At 44.4% G+C, this 25,426-nt stretch overlaps 1 protein-coding gene across 1 annotated transcript in view; it reads right to left on the bottom strand.

Annotated features, from left to right (window-relative positions):
• The window catches only part of LOC144752569 (poly [ADP-ribose] polymerase tankyrase-2-like), a 446,314-nt gene that overhangs the window by 98,707 nt on the left and 322,181 nt on the right, over positions 1 to 25,426 (bottom strand). The window contains exon 16 of the mRNA XM_078640458.1: positions 24,679 to 24,784. Coding sequence (XP_078496584.1) covers positions 24,679 to 24,784 — 106 coding nt within the window. The remainder of the gene's footprint in view (positions 1 to 24,678; positions 24,785 to 25,426) is intronic.

Genomic DNA, 25,426 nt, shown 5'->3' with positions numbered 1-25,426 from the left:
CAGACCACTCACATGGCTAATGGAAATGAAAGGTGAAAATCCTAAACTTTCGAGGTGGTCCATCTCCCTACAGGATATTGACTTTACAGTGGAACATAGACCTTGGACTGCCCATGCCAATGTAGATGGACTTTCCAGGTTCTTCAACTTAGACAATGAAGACTCTCAATGGAAAGGATGGTCTCATCCTCTTACGTTTGGGGGAAGGGGGGTTGAGTAGGAAAATGACCCTTTTTGCATAGTTGCCCCCCCACTTTGTGCCTAATGCTGATGTACTTTGACTGAGTGTGCTCTGGGTTCCTGCCCATCAGGTACCCAGGGCCTATGTTCTTTCCATAAACTGAACTGTTGCAAAACCCAATTTACATCTCTCTGGCCACATTTAAGTCCCTTGTAAAAGGAACCATAGGTACCAAATGCACTGTGACCAAGGAAGACTTCTAAGGGCTGCAGCTTTACTGTGCCACCCTTGGAAGCCCTGTACCTTTACACCCACACACTGCCATTGCAGGCTGCGTGTTTTGGTGAAGAAGAAAGTGAAGAGTCGACATGACACATTGTAGTGTAGTTCCTATATTCCCAATACGCTCTGCGCATTGGAATAATATATCCTATAGATTTGACGTAGGACTTATGTCTACTAGGTCGCTATCGAATATATTAGACTTAATTGTGAGTGCCAGCTAGCTCAGAGGTCACTAGAAACTTTCTCAAATGAACAAGAAGGGATTAGTTTCTGACAACTGGATAAACAGGACAACTTTGTTTCCCCAAGATAAAACTGATCTTCAGAGTCGTGGAAACAATAGATAGATATTTTACTCAGTCAATTGTGCATGCTTCGTTTCACCAGAGGTGCAGAGAAATAGAGAGTCGGGCGTTTTCAATAAAATGTATTTATTGAACAGTGTTCTTTCTCATGCAGAAGAAATTAACTGCTACAATCGTAATACTGGCTGCAAAGTATAATGCGTACAGTAAGAAAAGTATTATAAAATAATACTGTAAAAGCATGGTATGGTTTCTAAGCCATAAAATACATACATAAATAAAGACTAAAACTACTCAACTGGTGCTTCTAAAACACGCCTACCCCGATGTACCTAACCTAAGTCTAGTACGAGGGAAGAAGTAAGTGTGGTGTAGCATAAATCTAGTATTCTTTTTGCTAAGAGTCTATCCAAGATTTCTCATAGGGTCTAATCAGCTCCGTAGCCTTGGTTTAGAATGACGGTCTGGTATCTCTCTGTCTCAGGACTCGATTTCCCAACAACACTCAAGGGTAGCTTGGAAACAAGAGCTGGATTTCTCGGCAAGAGAAAAGACAGCGTCTCTCTCAGTGCGTTGGGACCCATTTGGTCCCAACCTATACCTACTGACCTGCTCACCCACAGACTCTGGCTCCGGCCAAATCCATGAGTCTGCACCACTCTGAACCAGACATCCACGGCCAGAGTTTGAGTGGCCCAACACCACGAGAAGGTCTCCCCAGCGATTGCACTGGAGGGTGGTAATAATAGGGGGTGTACCCATCCCAAGGACGGGACACATAGTTCCCAACCTGCACCTGTGAGAAGTTGGCCTGGTATAGGATGTCCACTATTCTAGTGGGCACCTTGCACCAGTCCAAACGACCCTTATTGATGGAAGGTTGGGAAGTCAACCTTATAGAAAGCAATCCTAGTGGTAGCTGTGGGGAGCAGCCTTCAGGCTAAGACTTAGAGGTGAGTTAAGCATGTTGTTTTACCAATTATAATCTCTTGAATGACCAAATGAAAGCACACCACACAAGGTATATATCAAATATATATGTATTTAATCTAAACACAACCCCGCTGGTCTCTTTATGAGGTCAGAAGTAAAAGTACAATACAAGGAACTTAATTAGCATAAAATATGTTGCACAGTATACGGTATGCCCTAGGGGCCTCACAAACCATATACTAAAATAGTGGTATAAGAACCACATGAGTTAGAAAGCAGGCCTAGGGCCTGTAGAACCGCTGAGGCTACCTAGAATCACTAAAGGTTAGGATTCAGGAGGCCCACGGGGGACGCGTGCAGTGACTAAACACAGCCGCGGATCACCGTTTACTTTCTATGGAGAACGAACAAGTTCCAATTTTAAAGATTAAGGGCACTTCTAGGTGAACTACGATGGAACCCTTTTAGACTAGGATACTTCGAGAGTCAAGACCCACGGGAGTACCGGAGTACTCGTGTTACCTCACCCAGGGAAGCCGGGTGCATAGGTGTCTTTTGGTGTCGGGTTTCGTTGTCTATTCCAATGGAGAGCTGCGAAGAAATGCTGCAGGCGACCAGAGGAAAAGTGTCCAGCTGGATCCAAGGGTGGATCGGAGATGTGAAGACCCTGAAAGCAGAAGGGACAGAGTCTGGGTCACTAGCCAGTGACCAGGATGGCGATGAGAAGATGCCAGCCGATGTCGGGTGGGTCACTAGCCAGTGACCAGGATGGCGAAGAGAAGATGCCAGCCGATGTCGGGTGATTTCAGGTGAAAGAGGTGAAGCTGGTCTCTTCAGCCACGAGGACCAAGAGGCATTGACGATGACCAGGAGCTGGATTCAAGCTGTCCCATGAAGGATTTAGTTGACTGCAGTGTCGGAATCCGGACTGGACCCAACAAGCCGCGGCAACGGCAACCCACGCAAAATGTTGAGATTGGCTTCGGTGCAGGCCAGCAAGGTCTGAGGGACTCCTCCTTTGGAGAGGAGTGAGAGAACATCTGGAGCAACCAGGAAAGCTCAAGAAATCAAAGATAGCCCTTTGTGGGGGCTCGCTAGGCAACTGACTAGGAACCGCGAAGGGGCCTCGAGCGGAAATGCACAAAGCGGGCCCACGAGACACTTGTGGAGTGTAGGCCTCTGAGCTTCGATGCAAAAGGTGCTCGGGCCAGGGGCTTCAAATACCCCAATGCACAACTTCGGGATACCTCGGGAAGTAGGTGCAGTTGCAAAAACGCAGGATGTCCAGGAGTTCCGGTCCCACGTCTCTCTTGTCCGCTACAGGTCTCAGCTTTGCTGGGAGCGCAGGTCAGCGCCAGAGATGTTTGGAAGTCTGTGTCCTGTGTTGCAGATTCTTCGGATCCGGCGGGAGCCTCGAAAATGCAGACCGGCAAAGATGCTGTTGGCGCCTGTTTGAACAGGGTGGTCACTCCTTGACTGCAAGGGAGATTTCTTCCATCTTCCAGTCGATATGGAATGTCGAAGGTCCAAGATTTATGTATCAGTTTTTTCCTGGGTAATCTAAAGTCCTAGGGACTGGGATCCTATTCTTATAGCAAGTTTAGGGGTTGGACTAACTCTAGGGTCTCACCTATGGGAGGACCTAGGGAGGGGGTGGTTACACCCCTTCCCCTTTGTCCAGTTTCGCGCCAGAGCTGGGGCAGTGCCCCAGCAACCGGTTTGAACTGGGAAATGTATGGAGCACCTTGTGTGCCCCAGGCAGAGTCTGAAAAGCATTCACTGAATGCAACCCACCCTGTCCCAATACACTAAAGCCTGTCTGGGGAGGTGCTGTCACCTCCTGGACAGGAAGGAAAATGCTACTTACCAGTATGCATCTGTTCTTGGCATGTAGGGCTGCAGAACCACACACTTTTGCATTAGATCACCATCTGGTGGTGGGCCCGGATTATTACACTTTGTTGTTGTCTTGGAAGAGTCTTTGTCTGTTGGATGACTCCTCCCTTAGATCGTAGTGCGCATGGGCATCGACTCCATCTTCAGATTGTTTTCGCCATTGGGCAAATGAAGGAGTTGTATGAGTACATATAGAGATGACCATGTATTGTGTATCTAAATAAGATAATACTGGAACAAACACCGGTAGCCGGGGAGGCGGGTGGGCGTGTGTGGTAGTGCAGCTCTACATGCCAAGAACAGATGCATACTGGTAAGTAGCATTTTCCGTTCGAGGCATATGGGCTGCAGACCACACACTATTGCATAGATTGCACATCAGTTTCTCCCTTAGCGGCGACCACCCGTGTCTGTTGCAGTAGTTTGAAATAATGTTTTGAGTACAGCCCGGCCCACACTTGCTTGTTGTTTTGCCTGCACATCTACACAGTAGTCTTTTGTAAATGTGTGCAGAGTAGACCATGTAGCTGCTTTACAGATGTCATCTAATGGGATGTTCCCTAGGAATGCCATAGATGCCCCTAATTAACGGGTAGAATGAGCCCTAGGGGGAATGGAAAGAGTGCGTTTTGCTTTTTGATAACAAATTTGAATGCACATGACAATCCATCTTGCAATGCCTGATTTTGAAATTGGATTTCCCATATGTGGAGGAGAAAAATACACAAACAGTTGTTTAGTTTTACGAAAAGGTTTTTGTCCTATCTATGTAGTAGAGAAGCGCTCTCTTTACATCTAATGTATGTAGAGCTCTTTCTGCCACTGTTTGTGGTTGGGGAAAAAATACTGCCAACTCAATAGATTGACTGAGGTGGAAAGGTGAAATGACCTTTGGCAAAAACTTTGGATTGGTTTTAAGAACCACTTTATTATGATGAAGTTGTATAAATGGTTCTTGAATTGTCAATGCTTGTATCTCACTTACTCTTCTAAGTAAGGTTACAGCTACTAAAAAAGCAACTTTCCATGTAAGGAATTGTAATTCACACTATGTGATGATTTGAAAGGAGGACCCATAAGTCTTGTGAGAACAACATTTAAATTCCACACTGGAGAGGGTGGTATTCTAGGAGGAATTATTCCTTTAAGTCCTTCCATAAACGCTTTGATTGCAGGTACTCTAAACAATGACAAATGTTGTCTGTTTTGAAGATATGCTGCTATAGCAGCAAGATGTAATCTGATTGAGGAATACGCGAAGTTAGATCTTTGCAGATGTAACAGATAGCATATAATGTTTTATATGGAAACATCCAAGGGATTGATGTTATTTGTACAATATACAACAAACCTTTTCCACTTTGCTGTATAACATGCTCTAGTGGTAGGGCGCCTTGCTTCTTTAAAGACATTCATACAATCAGGTGGTAAATTTAGATATCCAAATTCTAAGACCTCATGAGCCAAATCGCTAGATTGCGCTGCATTGGGTCTGGATGCATAATCTCTCCATGGTTCTGTGTTAGTAGATGTGGAGAGAGTTTTAATTTGTTATGTGGTACTACTGACATCTCTAGTAGCGTGGTGTACCAAGGTTGTCTCGCCCACGTTGGTGCTATGAGAATCAATGTGAGAGAATGTTGCTGTAGCTTGCGGACCACTAGGGGAATTAGTGGGAGAGGTGGAAAAGCGTACGCAGTTCATCCATACCGCATTGCCTTTGGATAATGGGTGTGGGTATCTGGCGGTGAAGCTTGGGCATTTGGAGTTGTGTTTTGTAGCAAACAGATCTATTTCTGGTTGACCCCACTTTTGAAAAAATGGCTGAAGAACTTGATGAAGTTCCCATTTGTGTATCTGTTGTCTTTGACGACTTAACAGATCTGCAACTTGATTGTGAACTCCTGGTAGATGTTCTGCTAATAGAAAAATGTTCTGAGGAATGGCCCATCTCCATATGCTCTGTGCCAGCCGGGAGAGCTGTAGGGAGTGTGTTCCTCCTTGTTTTTGAATGTAATACATTGCTGTCATATTGTCCGTCCGGACTAGTACAGCTTTGTTTGATAGGTAATGCTGTAACAATTTTAGAGCTAGAAAAATCGCTAGTAACTCCAGATGGTTTATGTGGAGTAGTTTTTGTTGCATTGTCCATGTGCCCTATACTGTGTGATTTTGTAAATGCACTCCCCATCCTGTGAGAGATGAGTCTGTGGTTAGTATTATCTGTGGAACAGGTTCTGTAAACGGCCGGCCCTTGGAAAGGTTCTTGGTGTTCAACCATTGCAGAGAGCTATATGTTCGGTCATCTACCACCACCAGATCTGTTATTTGTTGCGGAGCCTGATTCCACTGACTTGCCAAGCACTCTTGAATGGGGCGCATTTGTAGTCTTGCACATGGCAGTATGAAAATGCAAGATGCCATCATTCCTATTAGTTGCTTAAACACTCGAGCTGGTAGTGAGTGTTGTGGCTAGAATCTTTTGATAAGATCCTGCTTAGTTTGCATTCTTGCTCGGTTGGGGTACGCTATTGCTTTGGGGGTATTTATTGTAGCACCCAGATACTGCTGAGACAGGGATGGATGGAGATGGGATTTCTTTTGATTTACTGTGAATCCCAGTTTGTGTAGCAGACATATTGATGCATGTGCTATACACATTGGTTGTATGACTTGGATTTTATTAACCAATCGTCCAGATATGGGAAGACATGAATGTTGTCCCTTCTGAAGTGTGCTGCTACTACTGCTAGACACTTTGTGAACACTCTAGGAGCTGTAGTAACTCCGAAAGGGAGTACCTCGAATTGGTAGTGCTGACCTTCTAGAATGAACCTGAGGTACTTTCTGTGCGAATGATGTATGGGAATGTGGAAGTAGGCGTCCTTGAGATCTAATGTGGCAAGGAAGTCTCCCTTCTTTAGCAATGGTAGAACCTGTTGTAGTGTGACCATATGAAAATGGTCTGATTGTATGTACAGGTTTAGAATTCCAGACAGGTAGGAACTGTTGTAACTTCCCCCCGACAGGAGTGGAATGGTCTGGGGGGATGGAAGGGAAGTCACTGTTTTGGAGTTGAGGTGTTGCGATTGTTGTTTCCTCTACCTCTACCCTTATTGTTGTTTCCTCTATAACCTCATCATCAACTGATGGACCGAAAAGAGGTTCTTGGTCAAATGGCTGGTTTAAGATACTGGCTTGAACTTCTGGTTTAAACCCAGGGATGCTTAACCATGCATGTCTACGCAACAATACCCCTGCATTTATTGCTCTAGAAGCTGTGTCTGCTGTGTCTAGTGCACATCTTATGGAGGTATTTGTAATAACTTTGCCTTCCTGTATTAGGTCAGAAGCCCTGGTTTTGTATTGCTCTGGCAAGTGTTGCATGAGTGACTCTAACTCATCATAATGAGCCCTATCATATCTTGCTAACAAAGTTGAATGTTAGCAATCCTCCAGACCTTAGCAGCTTGTGAAATGGTGCATTTTCCAGAAGCATCTAAAAGCTTAGACTCTTTGTCAGGAGGTGGAGCATCTCTTGTTGTCTGCGAATTCGCTTTTTTTCTCGCATTTTACACTACTAGTGAGTCCAATTGCAACTGTCCCTTAATGTATGCTGGATCAGTTGGAGCCGCTTTGCACTTTTTTTCTAGTCTGGGATTAATTACCCTTGCTCTGACTGGGTCTTTAAATATTTCAGGTGTATGTCTTACCACTCCACTAAGTATTGGAAGTGTGGTTGTGGTCTTATGTGATGACATTAAAGTGTCCATTAGGAAATCTTCTTCCATTGTATCTGTGTGTAGGTCTACCCCATGGAAAGTGGCTGCTCCATCAATGAGCTGCGTAAACCCAATAGTGTCATCTGGGGGAGATGGTCTAGGCGGGTATACATTATCTTGTGGCAGATCTGGTGCATTATAATCTTCCCATGGGTCACCTGATGGCCCAGGAATATCATCTGGGTCATTAATGGCATCCATATGATGTTCACTCTGTATGTCTTGTTCGTAACTATCCTCATCATCCTCATTTTGTGGTATAAGACTATGTGTACTAGATGGTGAATGTACAGGAGTCATTTCTACTGGAACTTCTCTTTCTGGTGAAGGAAGCCTCATTGGTGAAGTTTGAGCATGCTTTTTTAGAGGAACTGGCGGTGTTTTAGGATAGTCTATTGTCTTTGAAGCAGATTTTGGTTTCGGTTCTGAAGATTTTTTCCTAGGATCTGTGCCCTTTGGATCTGGAGTTTTTGTTCCGGGAGTACGTTTTCGACTCATCTACCTTCGGAGCCGAAGTATGTTTCGGTACCGGAACCTTCTTCGGGTCCACTTTTTTCGGAACTGGGGTGGTTTTCGGGTCGGTAGCTTTGGGAACCTCTTTCGGTGTCGAACTTGCTTTCTGTTCGACCACTTTCGGTAACAAAGGATGCTTTGGTGCTGATGTTAATTTTGGATTAAGGACCTTCTGCTTTTCGGGACGGACAGACTGACTCGAACCAGAGTCGACTGGAGGCTTTTTTTGTATTCTGTGCTGCCAAGCCAGAAGGCGGGGCGTCGGAAGGTTTTGGTCGGTGTGCACCTGGACGCGAAGGTGGAGGTGGAATCGAAGCTTGTCCCGGTATGGTGGGGTGAAGAGGGTCGACGTCTGTACTCAGGACCTGTTGACCAGCTGGACGATCTTCATCTTCGGATTGATCCTCGACTCCAGAAGCTGAATCCTCTGCTTCGAAAGTCTTTGTGCTGTTGTTCTTCGGCGTCTACTTCAATTGGAGCCTCGTCGCAATGAACATCCCTCTAATCACCCCATACCATCCCAGAAGACCATTACCCTCAGCCAATGCTTTCTTGGCTGTAGTGCCCAAGGTCAGAAGAACCAGAGCTGGGGGTCGTTCCTTCTCCTTCAATGTTGCTAAGTTACGCAACCTCCACAACCCAACAACTTAACAAAGGCTATCCCAAGTTGCGAAGACTTCTCTGCTTTCTTCAAGCAAAAGAACAACACTATAAGAAGCGATCTCATCAAGGATGTAAGTCGATTCGCCGGCTCCATATGCATAACTAACACTCATGCTAAAAACAACGCTTCATGGACGTCCTTCGACACCTATTCCGAAGAATCAATTCACAAGCTGCTGGTCACCTTGAAACCCGCCAATCATCACACAGACCCCCTAGCTGCCAATGCTGTTAAAGTCCTCACCCCCCTGTTCCTCCCACTCTGGACTAAAATCATCAACTGTTCCCTGCAACAAGGGCTCATCCCAGACTCCCTCAAGATTGAATGAATGAATGAATGAAATACATTTGTACAGCGCGATTGCTGCCCTGGGGCGTCCAAGCGCTAGGGAACCAGACGAGAGGGTGCAATGAGGCTGATTGGGCAAGTCACGCCTATACTCAAGAAACCCACAGCTGACCCGGCCGACCTAAACAACTATCGTCCTATCACCAATATCACCACTCTAGCAAAACTGTTAGAAAAATGCGTACAACTCCAACTGACAAAACACATTGAGCAGTTTGACCTCCTCAACTCTCACCAATCCGGATTCAGAGCAAAGCATAGCACGGAAACGGCCATGACACACATAATAGATGATGCCCTCCAAATCCTTGATCACAATGAGTCTTGCCTCCTCATCCTTCTTGACCTCTCTTCAGCATTTGATACGGTCAAACACGAGAATCTACTGGAGCTCCTAAATACCAGAATGGGCATATCCGGGACGGTTCTCAAATGGTTCACGTCCTTTCTGCACAACCGTTCTCAGAGGTTCAAGATCAACAACGCACTGTCCTCGCCTGTACCAGTAACACTGGGCGTCCCGCAAGGTTCCTCCCTATCCCCCACATTGTTCAACCTCGTCATGGAACCACCCACCACCTTGCTTCAATCTTCTAAGGTACATTTCCATATGTACGCCGATGACACTCAGCTCTACCTCAAGCTTCAATCCCCTGAAGACATCAAACTGTTGAATGCCACACTAAGAAACACCCAAGCTTGGCTGGCCGACAATCACCTCAAACTAAATGCTCTGAAAACTGAGTTCCTTCTGATCTCTCCTCCTGCGAAAAAGGCCATCACCCAAACCTGGCTCAATCATCTAACCGCACTCAATGTCCAACCCACCATCGTGGACTCAGCGAAATCCCTTGGAATCACACTGGACTGCAATCTCGACATGCAGCAGCATATTAGCATAGCAACTAAAGGAGCCAACTTCCAAATCAACACGCTGAGAAAACTCAAACCCTTCCTACCACCCAAGGACTTCCAAACTGTGGTACAAGCCTTAGTCATTCCTCGCATAGACTACGGAATTGTGGCTCTCAGCGGGCTCGCCCTGACAACAACGGCTCCCCTAAGAGCCTCCCTGAACGCGGCCGCAAGACTCATCACTGGCTCAAGAAAACACTCGCATATATCCCCTGACTTAAAAACCCTGAACTGGCTGCCTATTGAAGCCAGAATTCAGTTGAAAATTGCCTGTATGACACACTCGGCCGTACACCACAAGGCACCCAACTACCTCTCTCATAAGCTGACCATATCAGGAGGCTCAAGATCCAACAGAAGCACAAACACTCTCCTCCTGAAACCACGGAGATTCCGGAAGGAAAAAACATACAAACGCTCCTTCTCTGGAATGGCACCTAGGATCTGGAATGCACTCCCACCAGAAACCAGGCTTATCCCGTCCACTATACTCTTCAAGAAAGAGGTGAAGGCCATCCTTATGGCTAAATACACCTGAACACTATTGATACTGGAACAATGACAGTATTTGGCTCCCACATTATCGGCTGTCTGAATACTTATCTATGTCAGTCCATTTTTTGTCTGCTTCTGAGTCTAATTCATTGCACGGATGCTATACTATTGATTTCCAACTTGTTTATTGGGTTGTACACTAGGACTTGAGTGCCTCAATAACCTGCAACGCACCCACTACTGACTACTTCTTTGCTTTCAACATTGTGTTTACTCACCCTCTGGGGTGCTATAATCTTATCCGTTTAGACATTGTACTGCTTCCATATTATTGTTTCTTGATTGTTATTACTCTGTATACTCTTGTATGATTGATACCCTATTTTTGCATCTCACTGTCTACGGAATCTCATATTGATTTAAGAGTCTTGTTTATCCTACCTACTGTCTCTGTAAAGCGCTCTGATATCTGCAAAGATCTTGTTCGCGCTAAATAAAACTTTAAAAATAAATAAATAAATAAATGGAACGATCTCCCTCTTCATCGAAGGTCCAATCTGGAACTGACATCTTTTCGGAAACAACTAAAAACATTTCTATTTAATAAATAAAGCTTTCCCCTTTCTATGTCCCCCTAGTTAACACTCTCAGTCTTAGCGCTTGGACGCCTCAGGGCAACTATGTGCGCTCTATATAAAAAAAATAAAAAAAAAAGGTGAGGTTTGGTGTCGACGAAGATGACTGCGCCATTACTCTTCGAGCTCGATGGTCCCCGATTGTTTTCTTGGACCGGAACGAAGCGCAGGCCTCACAGTCTCGATTCTCGTGCTCTGGAGATAAGCAGAGATTGAAAACCTCATGAAAGATCGGTGTGAGGGAATTTGTTTCCACACCGAAGGCACTTCTTGAAGGGTGTTCTTTCCATGAGCCAAAGGCCCAATGAAGCAGTTGGGCCCGACGAACGCTGGAATCGAGAAGTGAAGTCTCTATTCGACGCTGGTAACCGGAATCAATGTCGACGACGATGCCGATGGTATTTTGATTGATTTATGGATTCGAAAAGAGATCGGTAACGGGACCGAACGATGAACACATCCGAGCCCGATGGAGGAAAAAAACAATCTGAAGATGGAGTCAATGCCCCTATATATTATATCTATATATATATATATATAGAGAGAGAGATATAGATATACAATATCTAAGTAAGGGGTGATTACACAACCTTTCCCAGGCTGCAATTGCAAACCTGTGGTGTCAGTTTGGAAGGCTAACCAGGGGTGGCACAATACATGCTGCAGCCCTTGGTAGGCCAAGGGTGCACCTATGCCCTGGGTACCCAGGGTACCATTTACAGGGGGCTCACAAGGGTGACCCAGTAACCAATCTTGTATGTACCTAAAGAACAATGGGTCCATTTTACAGAGAAAGCAGATAGACTGGGGCCTTGAATAGCAGGGTCCCAGTCCAACTAAGTCGAAAACCAGCAAAACACCAGGAAAAAAGTGGGGGAACCATATAGTCAGATTCCACCTTCCTACAGTACCTACCTGTGACACCCCTACATTTAGTATTTAGGGGCAACCCTGAACCTTGCCTCCTCAGGCAAAAAGAAACAAGAAGAAGGACTGAAGAGCTGTGCTGAAGAAGAAGAGGAGGAGGAGGACACCAACTGACTTGGCCCCAGCCCTACTGGCCTGTCCAGACATGAAATTGCTACAGCAAAATCCTGTGCGTCCTGCAGCTAGCAGCCCCAATGAACCCGGAGGACCTGGCTTGCCTTCCCAAACCAGAATTTGTCTCCCGTGAGCACCAGATTTGCTCACACATAGACTCTGGCTTCGGACATATCCGCGAGTCTGCACCTGACACCCACGGCCCGAGTGGCCCAACACCACAAGGAGGTCACACCAGCGATCCTGATCTTGTGATCCCTGACCTGCCTCAAGTCTCCACCTGACGCCTGCAACCCCTTTCTGGAAGAAGCCCCTCGATCGCGAGCGGAGCCAGTAAGAAAAACTTGACGCCTAATAGCACCCCTGCAACTGACATCCCACGGCCTTGGGTGGCCCAACCAACAGTGTACTGGCATCCCCACTTACCTCTCCAACCAGTGGTCGCCTCCAGAAGATCTTCGTCCCTGCGCCTGGAACGTTTTTGCAACTAGAGATTCCCCATTGACATCAACTGGGTACCCGATGGCAAAACAGCACTCTGCACCCGGCCGTCCCAGTGCTGCTGTTGGTGCACCTTGTGTGCTAAATCGGATCCACCTTTTCCCTGAGCCTAACATCAGAAGCGTTGCTCCCACAACCCTGCGGCCTACTTGTGAGCAGCCTCCAACCAGAGGCCCTCTAACCCCCATTGGATAACATTGCCCCCCAGCACTCTGCACCCGGCCGCCCTACTGCCACTGAGGGTGCTTTAACCGCATGCGTGCGGTCGATATTCTGCTCCTGCGCTGGGCTTTACAAAAACCCATTATTCATGACGAGCTGGGCTCGTCATGAGCGTGCGAGGAGGCTACCTCATGACGAGCCCAGCTCGTCATGAGCGTCGAAGGGGTTAAGAGCGCATCCTTGACCCGGGGGGAACCGTGGTTCTAACCCCAGAAACCCAACTACCACAACCAAGTACTTACCTGTAAACTGATAACTTAATTTCCTTCCATAGGATTGCATACGCTACTTTTCTTTGAAAAAAATGTGCAGTTGGTTTTTATGAAACCCACACTGAGTAGAAAAAATAACTTAAAAACTAATCTAAAAAGTAATGTACAAAGTAATCTTAAAAGTAACTGTAAAGTAAGTTTTACGGTGTACTTACCTGTAAACAAACCAATTGCATCCAACTGCATTCCAATTGAATTGAACTGCATTATACCTGCAAAAGTATTATTTCACTTACCTGCACCAGGCCTGGCTTGGTTCTAGAAATGAAATAACTAAATAATATTTGTATACAACCAAATTGGTCTGAGTTCAGTCTTTGAGTGTGTGACATCTTTCCTTGCCTGGGTGTGTACAATATATTCTTAACACCACCCTCTGATAAAGCCTTACTGCTCACCCACACTACCACAAATGAAGAGTCAGGTATTATCTACTTTTACCTCTCCCTACCTTTGGGATTCCACTGGACTCTGTGCACACTATACCTTACTTTGGTATAGTATATATAGAGCCAGCTTCCTACAACATATATTCTCTTTATCAAAATTGTGTCTGATTTCTTGAGTCATGCTTCTTTGGTCTTCAATAGTTTTGATGATGTTTTAAATGCTTTACACTTGTTACTTTGTTGAAGTCTGAATGCTCGTAGCCACGGCTACCCAGGGTTGAGCTAAGGTCCGACAAACAAAACCTGACTGGTCCTAGAAGGGTTTGTAGTGTATTACACTGTGAGGTATCACAACCACACCAAATAAGACACCATTTGCTCACACCCACCATAAACTGACCATCCAAGAGAAAGTCAATTTTACACATTTTTCTTTCGTTATATACCATTCTGGTGTTATTTGCTGTTTGGGGGGGAGAAATCAGTCTCCCTCATGCTAGCCACGGCATGCCTCCCACAAACCACGAGCATATAGACACATCTACGCAACCAACTACCCATTACTGACTGCCACCACACTGACCCTCTCCACCCAAGTTAGGGGCCTTAACAATTCACTCAAACGTTGTTCTAGCCTACGTGAGTTGATCCTAATAGATGCAGATGTAGGGCTCATTCAGAAGACTCGCCTCTTAAGAGGATCTCCCACGCCTAAAGTCGAACATTCTTCCAACTAAGTAAATCTTGTCAGGCGCGAAATACCGTGGGTTAGGGACCCATATCCACCACCAATGCCGATTGATTATGACATAGACACTTAAAGATGAAGTAGGCCGAAGGCTGGCCATAACAGGGAGTCTGTGGGCCCCCCTCTACAGACTCTGGCTTCGTATAGAGCCACAACCAGTGTCGGGAACAATACCCGACAGAGATACTCTGCACACTGATAGTGTGGTGCCCGCACCAACAGTGGTGGGAGGCGATTTTAAACTAGTCTTTGAGGCGGCTGCGGATGTAGACCGTTCTGTGCAGGGTTTTGGGGAAATCAAAGGCATTATCTGGAGCGGGCAAACTCCTACAAGAGAATCTGGGCTTGGTTCACACATGGAGTGCTAGACACCTATTAGGACAGGACTATTCACATTACTCTGGGGCATACAAGACTTATGCCAGACTAGACTACCGTTTGCTCGATATGTGACTGAACCTGGTTGAGACAACACCCAGAACACCATCACACTCTCGGGTCACAGTAGGAGGCATGCCAGTCCCAATATCTGGTTTCAGCACCCTCTCAACACTCCCATTGCTAAGAGAGCTTGATATTCTCTATGGAGTATGGTTAAGTGGTCCTCCGGGAGTGTTGTGGTGTGGGTGGCATGTCCAGAGGATAAGCTAGAAAAGGTAGGGAGCATCCGTGTTCTACCATTTGGAGTTCACCTTGGTCCGATGGGAGTCTCTTGTATTTGGGGAGGTGAAAGGTGACTCAACCTCTTAGTGGGTGATTGTGTGCCACCAAGGACAAATTAAAGTTGTTTTGCTGCAGATACAGGGGAGGGAGTATGAGTAGAGTGTTGCCTCTGGGTCCCGAACGCTATACGCTAACTCCTGGGTGTCACCCTAAAGAGGGCATGAAGGTCTGCTGCTGTTGAGGTGGGTACTGGCGTTGCCTCTGCCGACGAAAAAACCTGTTGAGCGAATCCAGGTGTGGCATCTAAGCTTCAGGCTGCCCCTGACTGCCCCACCGAAGCAGTTGGTTGTGACTAGGCCAGACCGAATAGTATATTTTGGAGCATCTTGGCCATCAAGGATCAGGTGCTGGAGTGTATGACTGATATTCTCTTGAACAGATGGCAAGGTGCGTGCCACTGTCCCACAAGGTGTGCGATTACTGTACAAAGGGGAGGCGGTATGGACTGCTCACAAGTCAAGACTGGCAGTGGAGAAAATGTGTTTCGCAAAGTTCACCGGCCGTTTGGATTCACGGTCAGGTAGGGTGTAGCAAAGGAGTTGGGGTTGAGGTAACTGGATGATGCCTGAACCACCAGGCTCTCAGGGTATGATGCTGCACTAAAGTCAGAGACTCCAGAGGCAGGCCTATGCAGCCTTGCTATCAGTCAAAACTCTGGCAGAAAAGTACCTGGCTTTGCCCAGGTGCCAAAAAGTATGTAAGAGCCTTGTAGAAAGGCAGCTGAGGTTCCTAGGTTGAGGACATTGGTTTTAACTTCCTGCGTGGGTAGTGTGTAATCAAACGCTTCTTCTGCCCTGCAAGTGGCAAAAGATGCAAATTGATCAGTGGCCATCAGGTTTGGAACGGAGTCCAATGTCAATGGAGGTATGAAACCCAGCGTCATTCTGTAAGTCTTCATAAATGTTGGACACCTCATAAAAGTTTTAATTGTTATAATTTTCATACTATTGGTCAAAACAATTTTGTTCTCCGATGTTTGCACATCCAAATCCAATAGAACTTAACATCCAGGTTTTACGTCAGTACCGGCATCAAAATTCATGCCAGTGGCACCAGTCACAATGCTGTAAGAGGCGTCAGACAATGAGCCTATGTGGGAGCCGGGGGCGCCGTACTCAATGATGGCGATGTTATCGGCTTTAGGGCCCTGAAGCGCTCCATAAGGATCCGGTGGGGTACTAAAAATTCTCTCAGGAGCTCTATTAACTAATTGAATTCTTCTGCTGTAGCAGTCCGCTCTGAGTGTTCTACAAGTACCCGCGGTAGTGCTCGAGTCTGAACAGTGCAAGTAGCGGAACACCAGAGAGTTTTTCTTGGACTTCTTGTGTTTTTGTGGGACTTGTATGGTTTATTTGACTTCTCTGGACCTCGATGTGGAGCGGTTTTAAGAATGAGTGTTCTGAAAGGTTTTGGAGAACTAAAAACTCACCTCAGAAATTGAAGAGAGAAGTGCCGGACCCCCTCTGAAAGGCATATTTAAAACAGAACTAATGTCAAGGCACTAGGCTAAACACTATATGGCTCCATTGGCGTCACCATAACTCCACTTCCAGCACTGGCATGGAGACAGTACCCCTTACCAGTGCAGGGCAATGTGACAGACGTTTTTAGTCTAGTGCCTGGAATATTCAGAGGCAAAGAATTTGCAGGTATTAGAATCCATCAGAATAATGTTCAGATGTTTTGGTGAGCATTCACATCCCTTGTACTACCTTTAATGGTCAATGTGTCTCTTTAGAAACAGTAGCCAGTAAGTGAGGCCCTCCTTTCTGCTTATGAAATAAAGCTAAACTCCTCAGTTTCCAGGAATGCCTGGTTTCCATCTCTTTCAAACAACATACACAAAATGTTTTCTATACATACCACTATTTGTTTGATGACTTCTGTTACGGTGTGCTGTGACTGAGCCTCAGCAAAGGTTTTAATCAGAGTATGGTAATTTGCAGGGGCTTGAATTTGTGTACATATTTCCACATATAACTGGTTTAGTCTAGGGGAAGGAATCACTCCTGCCAGCCCACCCTTTTTGAGCAGACACTGCTCCATCTATGTCATCTAAGTATGGGAAAAGGAAATGGGGACGGTGTAGTCTCGGTTCAAAGAGAGACAAAACGCTGAGCAGGTAAGTGGTGTTTATTAATCTGTACACCTCATCCAACGGCGGTGGCACAGCAACTGCCTGACCGCAGAATCCTCTCACACGAGAGTCCTCTGAAAGTTCTAACAGTGACCTAATTAGCAAATGAGGTGACAAGCCACACTTTTCCCTTCCATTCAAGAAAGTACATAGCAAAACATAAATAGTAAAATGTATGATAATAAAATGAGAAAACAGCAAATAAGCAATTTGAAAAACAACAAATCATACTACAAAATCCTTGAAGTAAGCAGGTTTCCTGATCACTCTGACACTCCGCCTGTGTGTTGGTGGAACACTTCTAGAAAAACCCTGCAAACCTGAACTACAAGATCCACTTACTACTGGTAGTGGTCTCAACATTGAATGGTCAATGGGATTAGATATTTTACGTGTGACAGTAACTCAGCTCTTGTTCCATATGCGACCATGTGTCTTAACAGCATTTTTGAAACATTTAACGAAGTTCCTTGGTGAACTTGGACCACTCTGCACACCCTTTAGGAGCTTTTATTTTGACAAAATCACCCTCATTGACCTCCACATCTCTCACACACTTATGAAAATCAAATTCTTTTTTACATTTTTGTGCTGAGAAGCTATCTTTCTCTCGCCACAAACCAGGAGAATTATCCACACATCCTTTGCTCCACTTCATCCACGCCAGACACACAAGAGTAGATGCTGATCTTTCCTTGAATAATTCAAATTAAATCTTCCCAGTAGAGCCATGAGGTGAAAACCAAAAGCCCATAAGTCTATTGGACAATTCCTTTTTCCAATCTAATCCATTCGCTCTTGCTAATTGGATGCCCTCCTTTAAGGTTTTGATAATTCTCTCAATAGCACCATTCGTTTCAGGATGATACAACACTGATTTTTTGTGGACAATGCCACACCTCTGCAAAAAAGATGCTGTCTGACGAGAACAGAATTGCACAGCATTATCTGTAAGCAGAAACCTCTTAAAAACACCTGCCAGAAATCTGATAATCACGGAGGAAGAAATGTCCTGTACACACAACACCTCAAACCACCTAGAATACAGATCCATGAGCACAATGACATAAGGTGTGGCATGTTCACCTCTTATTGGCCCAAGAATATCCATTCAATATTTGGGTAAAGTTCTGCAAACCATAGGTAGTTGTTTAATCTTGAGCCCCTTATCTGAAACCGTTCACTCCACACAATCTCTGATCAACCTCTCAACATCATGATCGAGCGTAGGCCACCAAAAATCTCGTTTAAGTCTTCCTTTGGTCTTCACTATGCCCATGTGCCAAACATAAAAGTTTACCTCTCAAATTCTCTGGAGGAATTAATCTTGTCCCTCTCAACAGAAACCCTCGGTCAACTGCAAGCTCATTTAACACCTTCTCCCAACATCCTGTAAATTCCCTGAGCTTAGATATATTCTTCATACCTGAAGCAACTGTTATGTTATGTTATTTTATTTTATAGAGCGCACAGATGCCGCAGCCAAGTGGCGTCCCGGCGCTTAGGATATGGTAAAACACAACACGGTAACTAATAGCCCAAGGGGAAGGAACTAAACAGTAGAAAATAGGAAGGTCTTCAGGGCCTTCCTAAAAGAAAGCAGATCAGGGATGGAACGGAGAGGGGCAGGCAAAGAGTTCCAGAGAGCTGCCGCCATCACAGAAAAAGAACGTCCGCCCATTCTGGCTCTTTTAAAGCGTGGCACAATGGCGAGATTTAACCCTGAAGATCGAAGGGCTCTGAAAGGTACATAATAACAGATCATCTGTGAAAGAATAGGGGGGGAAGCTAACTTGAGAATTTTGAAAGTTAAACAAAGAGCCTTAAATTTGATTCTTTGCCCAACAGGCAACCAATGAAGATCCTGAATAGTTCGGCGTGCAGAAACAAAACTTCGGAAGGCCGACCAACATCCTGGCCGCCGAATTTTGCACCCTCTGAAGGCGGACTAATTCTGCCTGGTTGACGCCCAGAAGCAAAGAGCTGGCGTAGTCTAATCTGGCCAGGACCATAGCTTGGACAATGATCTGTCTGGTGTCCGCATCAAAAAACTTGAAGATAGGTCGAAGGCACTGCAGGGCACCGAAACAAGTACCGGCTACACGTTTAGTGTGGGTGGTGAAGGAGAGTTTATCATCCAGCCATACCCCAAGGTTTCTGACTTCGGCCACTGGGGTGGGAACAGGGCCCAATTCAGATGGCCACCATTGGTCGCCCCAGAGCTCACTTTCCCTACCAAAAATAATAACCTCGGTTTTAGAGGCATTAGGTTGGAGTCGATTGTTCCCCATCCAGCCCGCCACAGCTTTAAGAGCGGACTGAAAAGTGGGAGCATCCATGTTGGACTCCCCATTAAGTGCCACCGCCAGCTGCGTGTCATCGGCGTAGGACACCATGGTGAGACCAAAACTATGGGCGACCTCCGCCAACGGTTGAACATATAAATTGAATAAGGTAGGGCTAAGGGCCGATCCCTGCGGGACACCCTGAGAGATAGGGCGAGGAGCAGAAACAAAAGGGGGTGTGGACACTTTAAAGGTTCGATCAGTGAGAAAAGAACGAAACCACTCGAGTGCTCTCTCTCCAACTCCGGCCTCCTCAAGGCGGTGTAAGAGGATCTGGTGGGACACCGTATCAAAGGCGGCACTAAGATCCAACAGGATCAGTGCCGCCGTTTGACCCTGGTCCAGCATCTTCCTGATGTGCTCCACCACAGCTAGAAGAGCCGTCTCGGTACTGTGACCCGCACGGAACCCATTCTGCGAGTTATCCAGTATCTTAGCTTCCTGCAGATGGGATGACAGGATGCGATTAGCATGTGATTCTGCTAATTTAGCTAGCCAGGGGAGCAGGGAGATGGGCCGGTAGTGTTCCGATTTAGTGGGATCAAGAGCCGGCTTTTTAAGGATAGGAATGATGGTAGCCTGCTTCCATGCACTAGGAACACTGCCGGTGTTAAAGGACAGCTCAATAAGACTGTGCATAGCCGGGTAGCAGCACTCAGCAAGTTCCTGGAATTGAATGGGTCTCATGGGGTCGTCCGGTGAACCGGATTTAACTTTCGTCGTCAAGGCTTTGAACTCCTCCAGAGTAGGACTGGGGATGATCAGCAATGGTGCAGAGACCTTAGGTACGATAATGTTCTCCTCGATGGAAGACTGAGAGAATGACCTATAAATGGCCTCAACTTTTTCGACGAAAAATGAAGCCAGATCCTCACAATGATCTAAGGAGGCTACAAAAGTAGTAGATTCGTTCTTTTTACTTGTAAGGTCCTTACAGACCCTAAAGATAACCTTTGTGGGATTCGTGCTGTTCTTTATCTCCCGAGAGTAGAAGGCAGCCCTGGCAGAACAGATGGCCCGTGGTACACTCTAGTGCAGGCCCTATAGGCCGACTTGAGGTCCACGTCGTAAGTTTTGCGCCATGCGCGTTCCGCTTTTTTGCAGGTAGATTTGAGCATTTTAAGAGATTCATCGTACCAGGGACTGGAAGGACTAGATCTGGTCTTACTCCACCTAGCCGGTATCAACGTATCTAGAGAGTGATTGAGCCACTCGCAGAAGTTATCGTAGCCAAGAGAGACTTCAGAGGGGGGGGTGAGGATGGTGTTCCATCAACAGCTGATGAAAGTGCTCAAGATTCAGGTTTCTCCAAGGGCGTTTAAAAAGATCCGGGGTGTTGTTTCTATGGAGAGGAGTGGGAATGGTGATATGGGCTTCGATCAGATGATGGTCTGTCCAGGCCATAGGCCTAGGTTGAAGCACTAAAATGTTGATAGCAAGATTCGTCAGAAAAGGATCTAACAAATGTCCACCGGTATGAGTCGGTAGTTGCACCAGTTGGTTTATTTGAAATGCTTCAAGGTCCGCCAACAAACTAAATCTCTTACTTTGCACAAAGTGACATCCTTCCCTAGATCCTCTAACTAATAGATTCTTCAGTCACTTCACACACACTCACACCCTCTTCTTGATCTAGGTCTTCACAATTGTCAGACTGAACTATATCAAAATCAACCAGCCTGGATAAACAATCAGCTGAGAAATTGCTTGCCCCTGGTACATACTGGACTGTGAAAGAAAAATCCTGTAATCCTATTAACCATCTACGAATGAGTTATGAAATGGAGTCAAGACCCTTCTTTGCAAATACCTACACCAAGGGCTTATGATTGGTTTGCTCACCAAATTTGATGCCCCAAAGAAACTGTTTGAACCTCTTTATGGACCAAAACACAGCCAATGACTCACGTTCAATAACAGAATAATTTTATTCTGCATCCCCGAATGTTCTTGATATGCAAGCAATAAGATTTTCCTTTCCATTCCTAGTCTGAATTAATAAAGCACCTACACCTTTACCACTGGCATCACACACAATCGTAGTGTAAGAGGAAGCTTCAAAAGATTGCAGAGAGAGAGCGTTGCCTAAATCTTTTTTTATACTGACAAACTCTTGATCACACTCTGCTCCCCACACAAAATCAGTGTTTTTCTTGAATAATTTTCTCATATGAAAAGTTTTACTAGCAAAGTCTTTTATGAAGAGACTTATAACACTCCACCATTCCCAAAAAAGAGGAGTTCTTCTTTTGACATAGGTTCTCTCAAACTTTTTAGTGCATCAACGAGTTCTCTCTTAGGTTTTATTTCTGTAGCAGTGACCTTGTAACCTAGATAACTCACTTCATTGACACTGAATTTGCACTTTTCTGCCTTGAGTGTTAAACCAGCATCCTGAAGTCTTTGTAAGACCAGACGAACACGAAGATCATGCTCTATGTTGTTTGATGCAATGATAATTATGTCATCCTAATAACACTTCACACCAGGTTGATCTTTTAAAATAATCGACATAGCTCTCTGAAAAACTGCACCTGCAGAAATGAAACCAAATGGCATTCTCTTGAATTGAAAAATGCCAAATGGAGTAGTGAAAGCTGTGAGATCCTGCAAACTCTCATGCAACTCAACCTGATGATAAGCTGACATCAGATCTAGAGTGCTGAAGACTTTAGAATCAGAAAAGGTAGTGATAATTTCCTCTATGTTGGGGATCGGAAATCTGTCAACCACAACCTTTGCTCAACGCGCTCAAGTCCACGCAAAGACGAATTTCTCCATTCCCCTTTCGTGCAATGACAAAGGAAGCCAACCAGTTCGTAGCTTCAACTTCTTCAAAGACCCCACACTCTACCAACCTCTTGAGTTCCATTTCAACCACTGTCTGTAGGTGTATCCGAATCCTTCTTACCTTTGCTACTACAGCAGTGGCATTGTCTCAGTCTGATTTTATGCTTGTAGCCAATCAACTTACCAAGTTTCTTTTGAAATAAACCAATAAACTCCTTAAAGAATTTCTTTCCTTTATGACCAACCTGATCAACCTGTACCTGTGGATGTTTACTTGGATGAAGACTAACACTCAACTCTTCTTGGTGAATCCTACCCAAAAGATCATCACCTTTGCAGGACACATATTTTGTCACACATGCTCTTGCCACAAATAACAATTGTTGCTATGAAATATCCCATCAGGTCGATATTGCTCCCACAATACCATCCAGGTTGTATGTCCAATTCATTGAGAGGTATCCCATCAGGGAATTAATTCAACAAAGTTGGTCTTGAGATAATGTTGATCCGGGAAAAAGAATCAAACTTCATTATAGTTTCTATCCCATCTATATTGACTGTTTCAGAAGGAAAAAAAATGTCATGCTCTTTAACTTGCAAAACAATCTCCTGACAAGATTCCTTATCTTTACCTTTGTAATATTTTCCATTTCTGTTCCTGCAACACTTGCTAAAATGACCTTTGATACCACATAAGTTACAGGCTTGTGACACAGCTGGGCAGGATCTCTTATTGGCCGTATGACCAGGATAACCACATCTGAAACAAGTTGCATTAAAATGTTGTTCTTTACCATTGCCACCTCTAACCTCAGAGGATTGTTTAACATCAGAAACACTTTGGGATTTAAATCCAGAAGATTTAACAACACATACCTCCGCAGTATTCTCCTTTTCAGTGGAACTAGGAACATGTACCTCTTTCTCAACCTTAAGTTCCCTAAAACACCTCCTCATGTGTTCCACTTGCTTAGCAACAATAAGCATCTCATCAAGAGGAGGCTCATCTTTCATCCATAGTTCCTCACATATCTTATCACTGTTGCAGCGAAGCAAAAACTGGTCCCTGATCCTTTCGTCTGCTGCACCGCCAAAGATGCCAATTTCCTTAAGGAAGTTACAAACTCTTCAACAGATTAGTCTTCACCCTGACACCTTAAACCAAAGTGATACCTTTCTAAAATGGTACTCACACGTGGCAAATAATGTCGATCTAGCTTTGCCATTGCAATTTCATACTCATTTAAATACCTCGCCTCAGCATGCGGAAGATCAGATACATTCTCCAAAACATCCTGCCCCTCTACCCCTAAACAATGTAATAACAGAGCATGTTTCCATTCTGCACTCAAATTAGTGCCACAAACTAGTGCATAGTTGCTAAATACTTTCTTCCACTTAGGCCATTCTATAGTTCGTTCACCAGGGGTTAGAAAGAAAGAAAGGAGGTGAGGATACATTCTGCATTTTCACTTTTTTTTTTTAAACTGATTTTATTTGTCAAATTTCCAATAAATTGCAGAGCACTGTAACCCAGCAACTCATGCACAGAGAATGGACATCAAATTGACTTTGACAATTTCAAATAAACTATATAACAAATTAAGGGAAATGCATTTGGAAATGTAAATTTTCACTTTTAAAATTGTACTTCACAACAAAAATTATTTATATAGTGTGTAAACACACTTAACTAGATCTTAAATATAGTCATGAAGCATAACAAAGAATCATATCATGTAAATACAAACATATAAAATAAAAACCACTTAATCTGATGCAGCCTAACTTTGATGTACACTTTTCCTTTAAATTATATTTTAAACTGGAGGGCAAATTTGACGTTCCTCCAGGTTTATATAATTATTTTCAGTCCCTAATATCTGTTGTTTTACTTTCACTGCTTGTGTTCACACACACGAAGAACCTCTTGTCAAGTTTAATTCATCCCAACTTCTATGTGCACCTCTAAAGCTTGACTTGCAACAACATGAAGAGAGAGAAGAATCGTTCCTCTTTACTTAGGATGGCACACTAGTTGTTTAGTGAACACTCCTCAATAAATGTACAAGACGCGCACTAACGGAGGTGACACGCCACAGACGGCTGCTAGAAGGGAATCCTCCATCAAGCAAACTTTGACATATTATTGTTATGGATACTTGAAGACTAGAACAGTCGTGTACCACAACTTTTACTGCCACCGTCCAGTCACGAAGGAAGGCTGCTGCAAGCACATATATAGAAATAACCAAGTAGTGGCAGTACTACCACAAAATTAAGGAAGTAAAATGGGGTCTAATAGCGCCAAAACAAGAAATAAGCTCTGCCACAAAAAAACTGTGCTGTTAAATTTTTTTTCAAATACAACTAACATCTCAGCCTTCTCCTACCAAACACAATTTCCAAATGGGGAAATGTATGTAGGTTCTTGATAAATACTCATTGCAGGTTTTAAACAAATATTTAGTGTGAGGTGTAATTCAAGTCAAACAATTAGAATGTCTACAAAATAACTTTCAAAGTAAATTCACACATACACACACACATCTTACCATGGAACAACATCCTTTCATTGGAATGGTTGTGATTTTCTTCTGTAATTTCTTTTCTCCTGTGCGTATATCTTTCCCACAATTTTTTGTTACATACTTTTTGAATCTGAAACAAATTAAAATATTTCCAAACTATACTCTTGCCAATAATTGTAAGTATTTAAGATACAATTTCGTATTCTGGTACTACACATTTCATTCTAGAAATATCAAGGTTAAAAATTGACAGAGCAGTATTAAAAAATTATTTTCTTAAAAAATAGCAAACCTGTATCAGCTAGTAAAAACAAAGTAGCAATATCTTAAAACACATGCATCACAGGTTCTTGTACCATACCTTACAGAGCAAAAGGTAACATGTTAGAGATATTTCTACTGATCTCCATAGCAATACTACATTGTTCTCCTTTTGGCCAAAAGGGGTCCTGGATGTAATACTCTTAGCATAATACTGAATGTTAGGAGAACTGCAAGAGTAAGTCTGGTCTACTTATTGAAATATCTTTATGAATTTGGCCCTTAATGACGCCACACTAGGTACTGCATTTTGTGCTTACCAAAGATCCGTATATTGCTGCAAAACACCCAGCACACTAGATATTTGTCATGACAAACTTTGGAAGCCACTATGCACCTAAACCACAAAACAGCTCAAAGTTTGCACTCTCCTCAACTACACTCAACGTACGAGTTACTTACCTTCGGTAACAATGTATCTGGTAGAGACGATTCTAGCCGCAGATTCCTT

Source organism: Lissotriton helveticus, chromosome 5_1 (assembly GCF_964261635.1).
Source record: "Lissotriton helveticus chromosome 5_1, aLisHel1.1, whole genome shotgun sequence".
NCBI classification, from domain to species: domain Eukaryota; kingdom Metazoa; phylum Chordata; class Amphibia; order Caudata; family Salamandridae; genus Lissotriton; species Lissotriton helveticus.
Note: the sequence above shows the minus strand (reverse complement) of the source record. Positions and strands in the feature narration are given on the sequence as shown.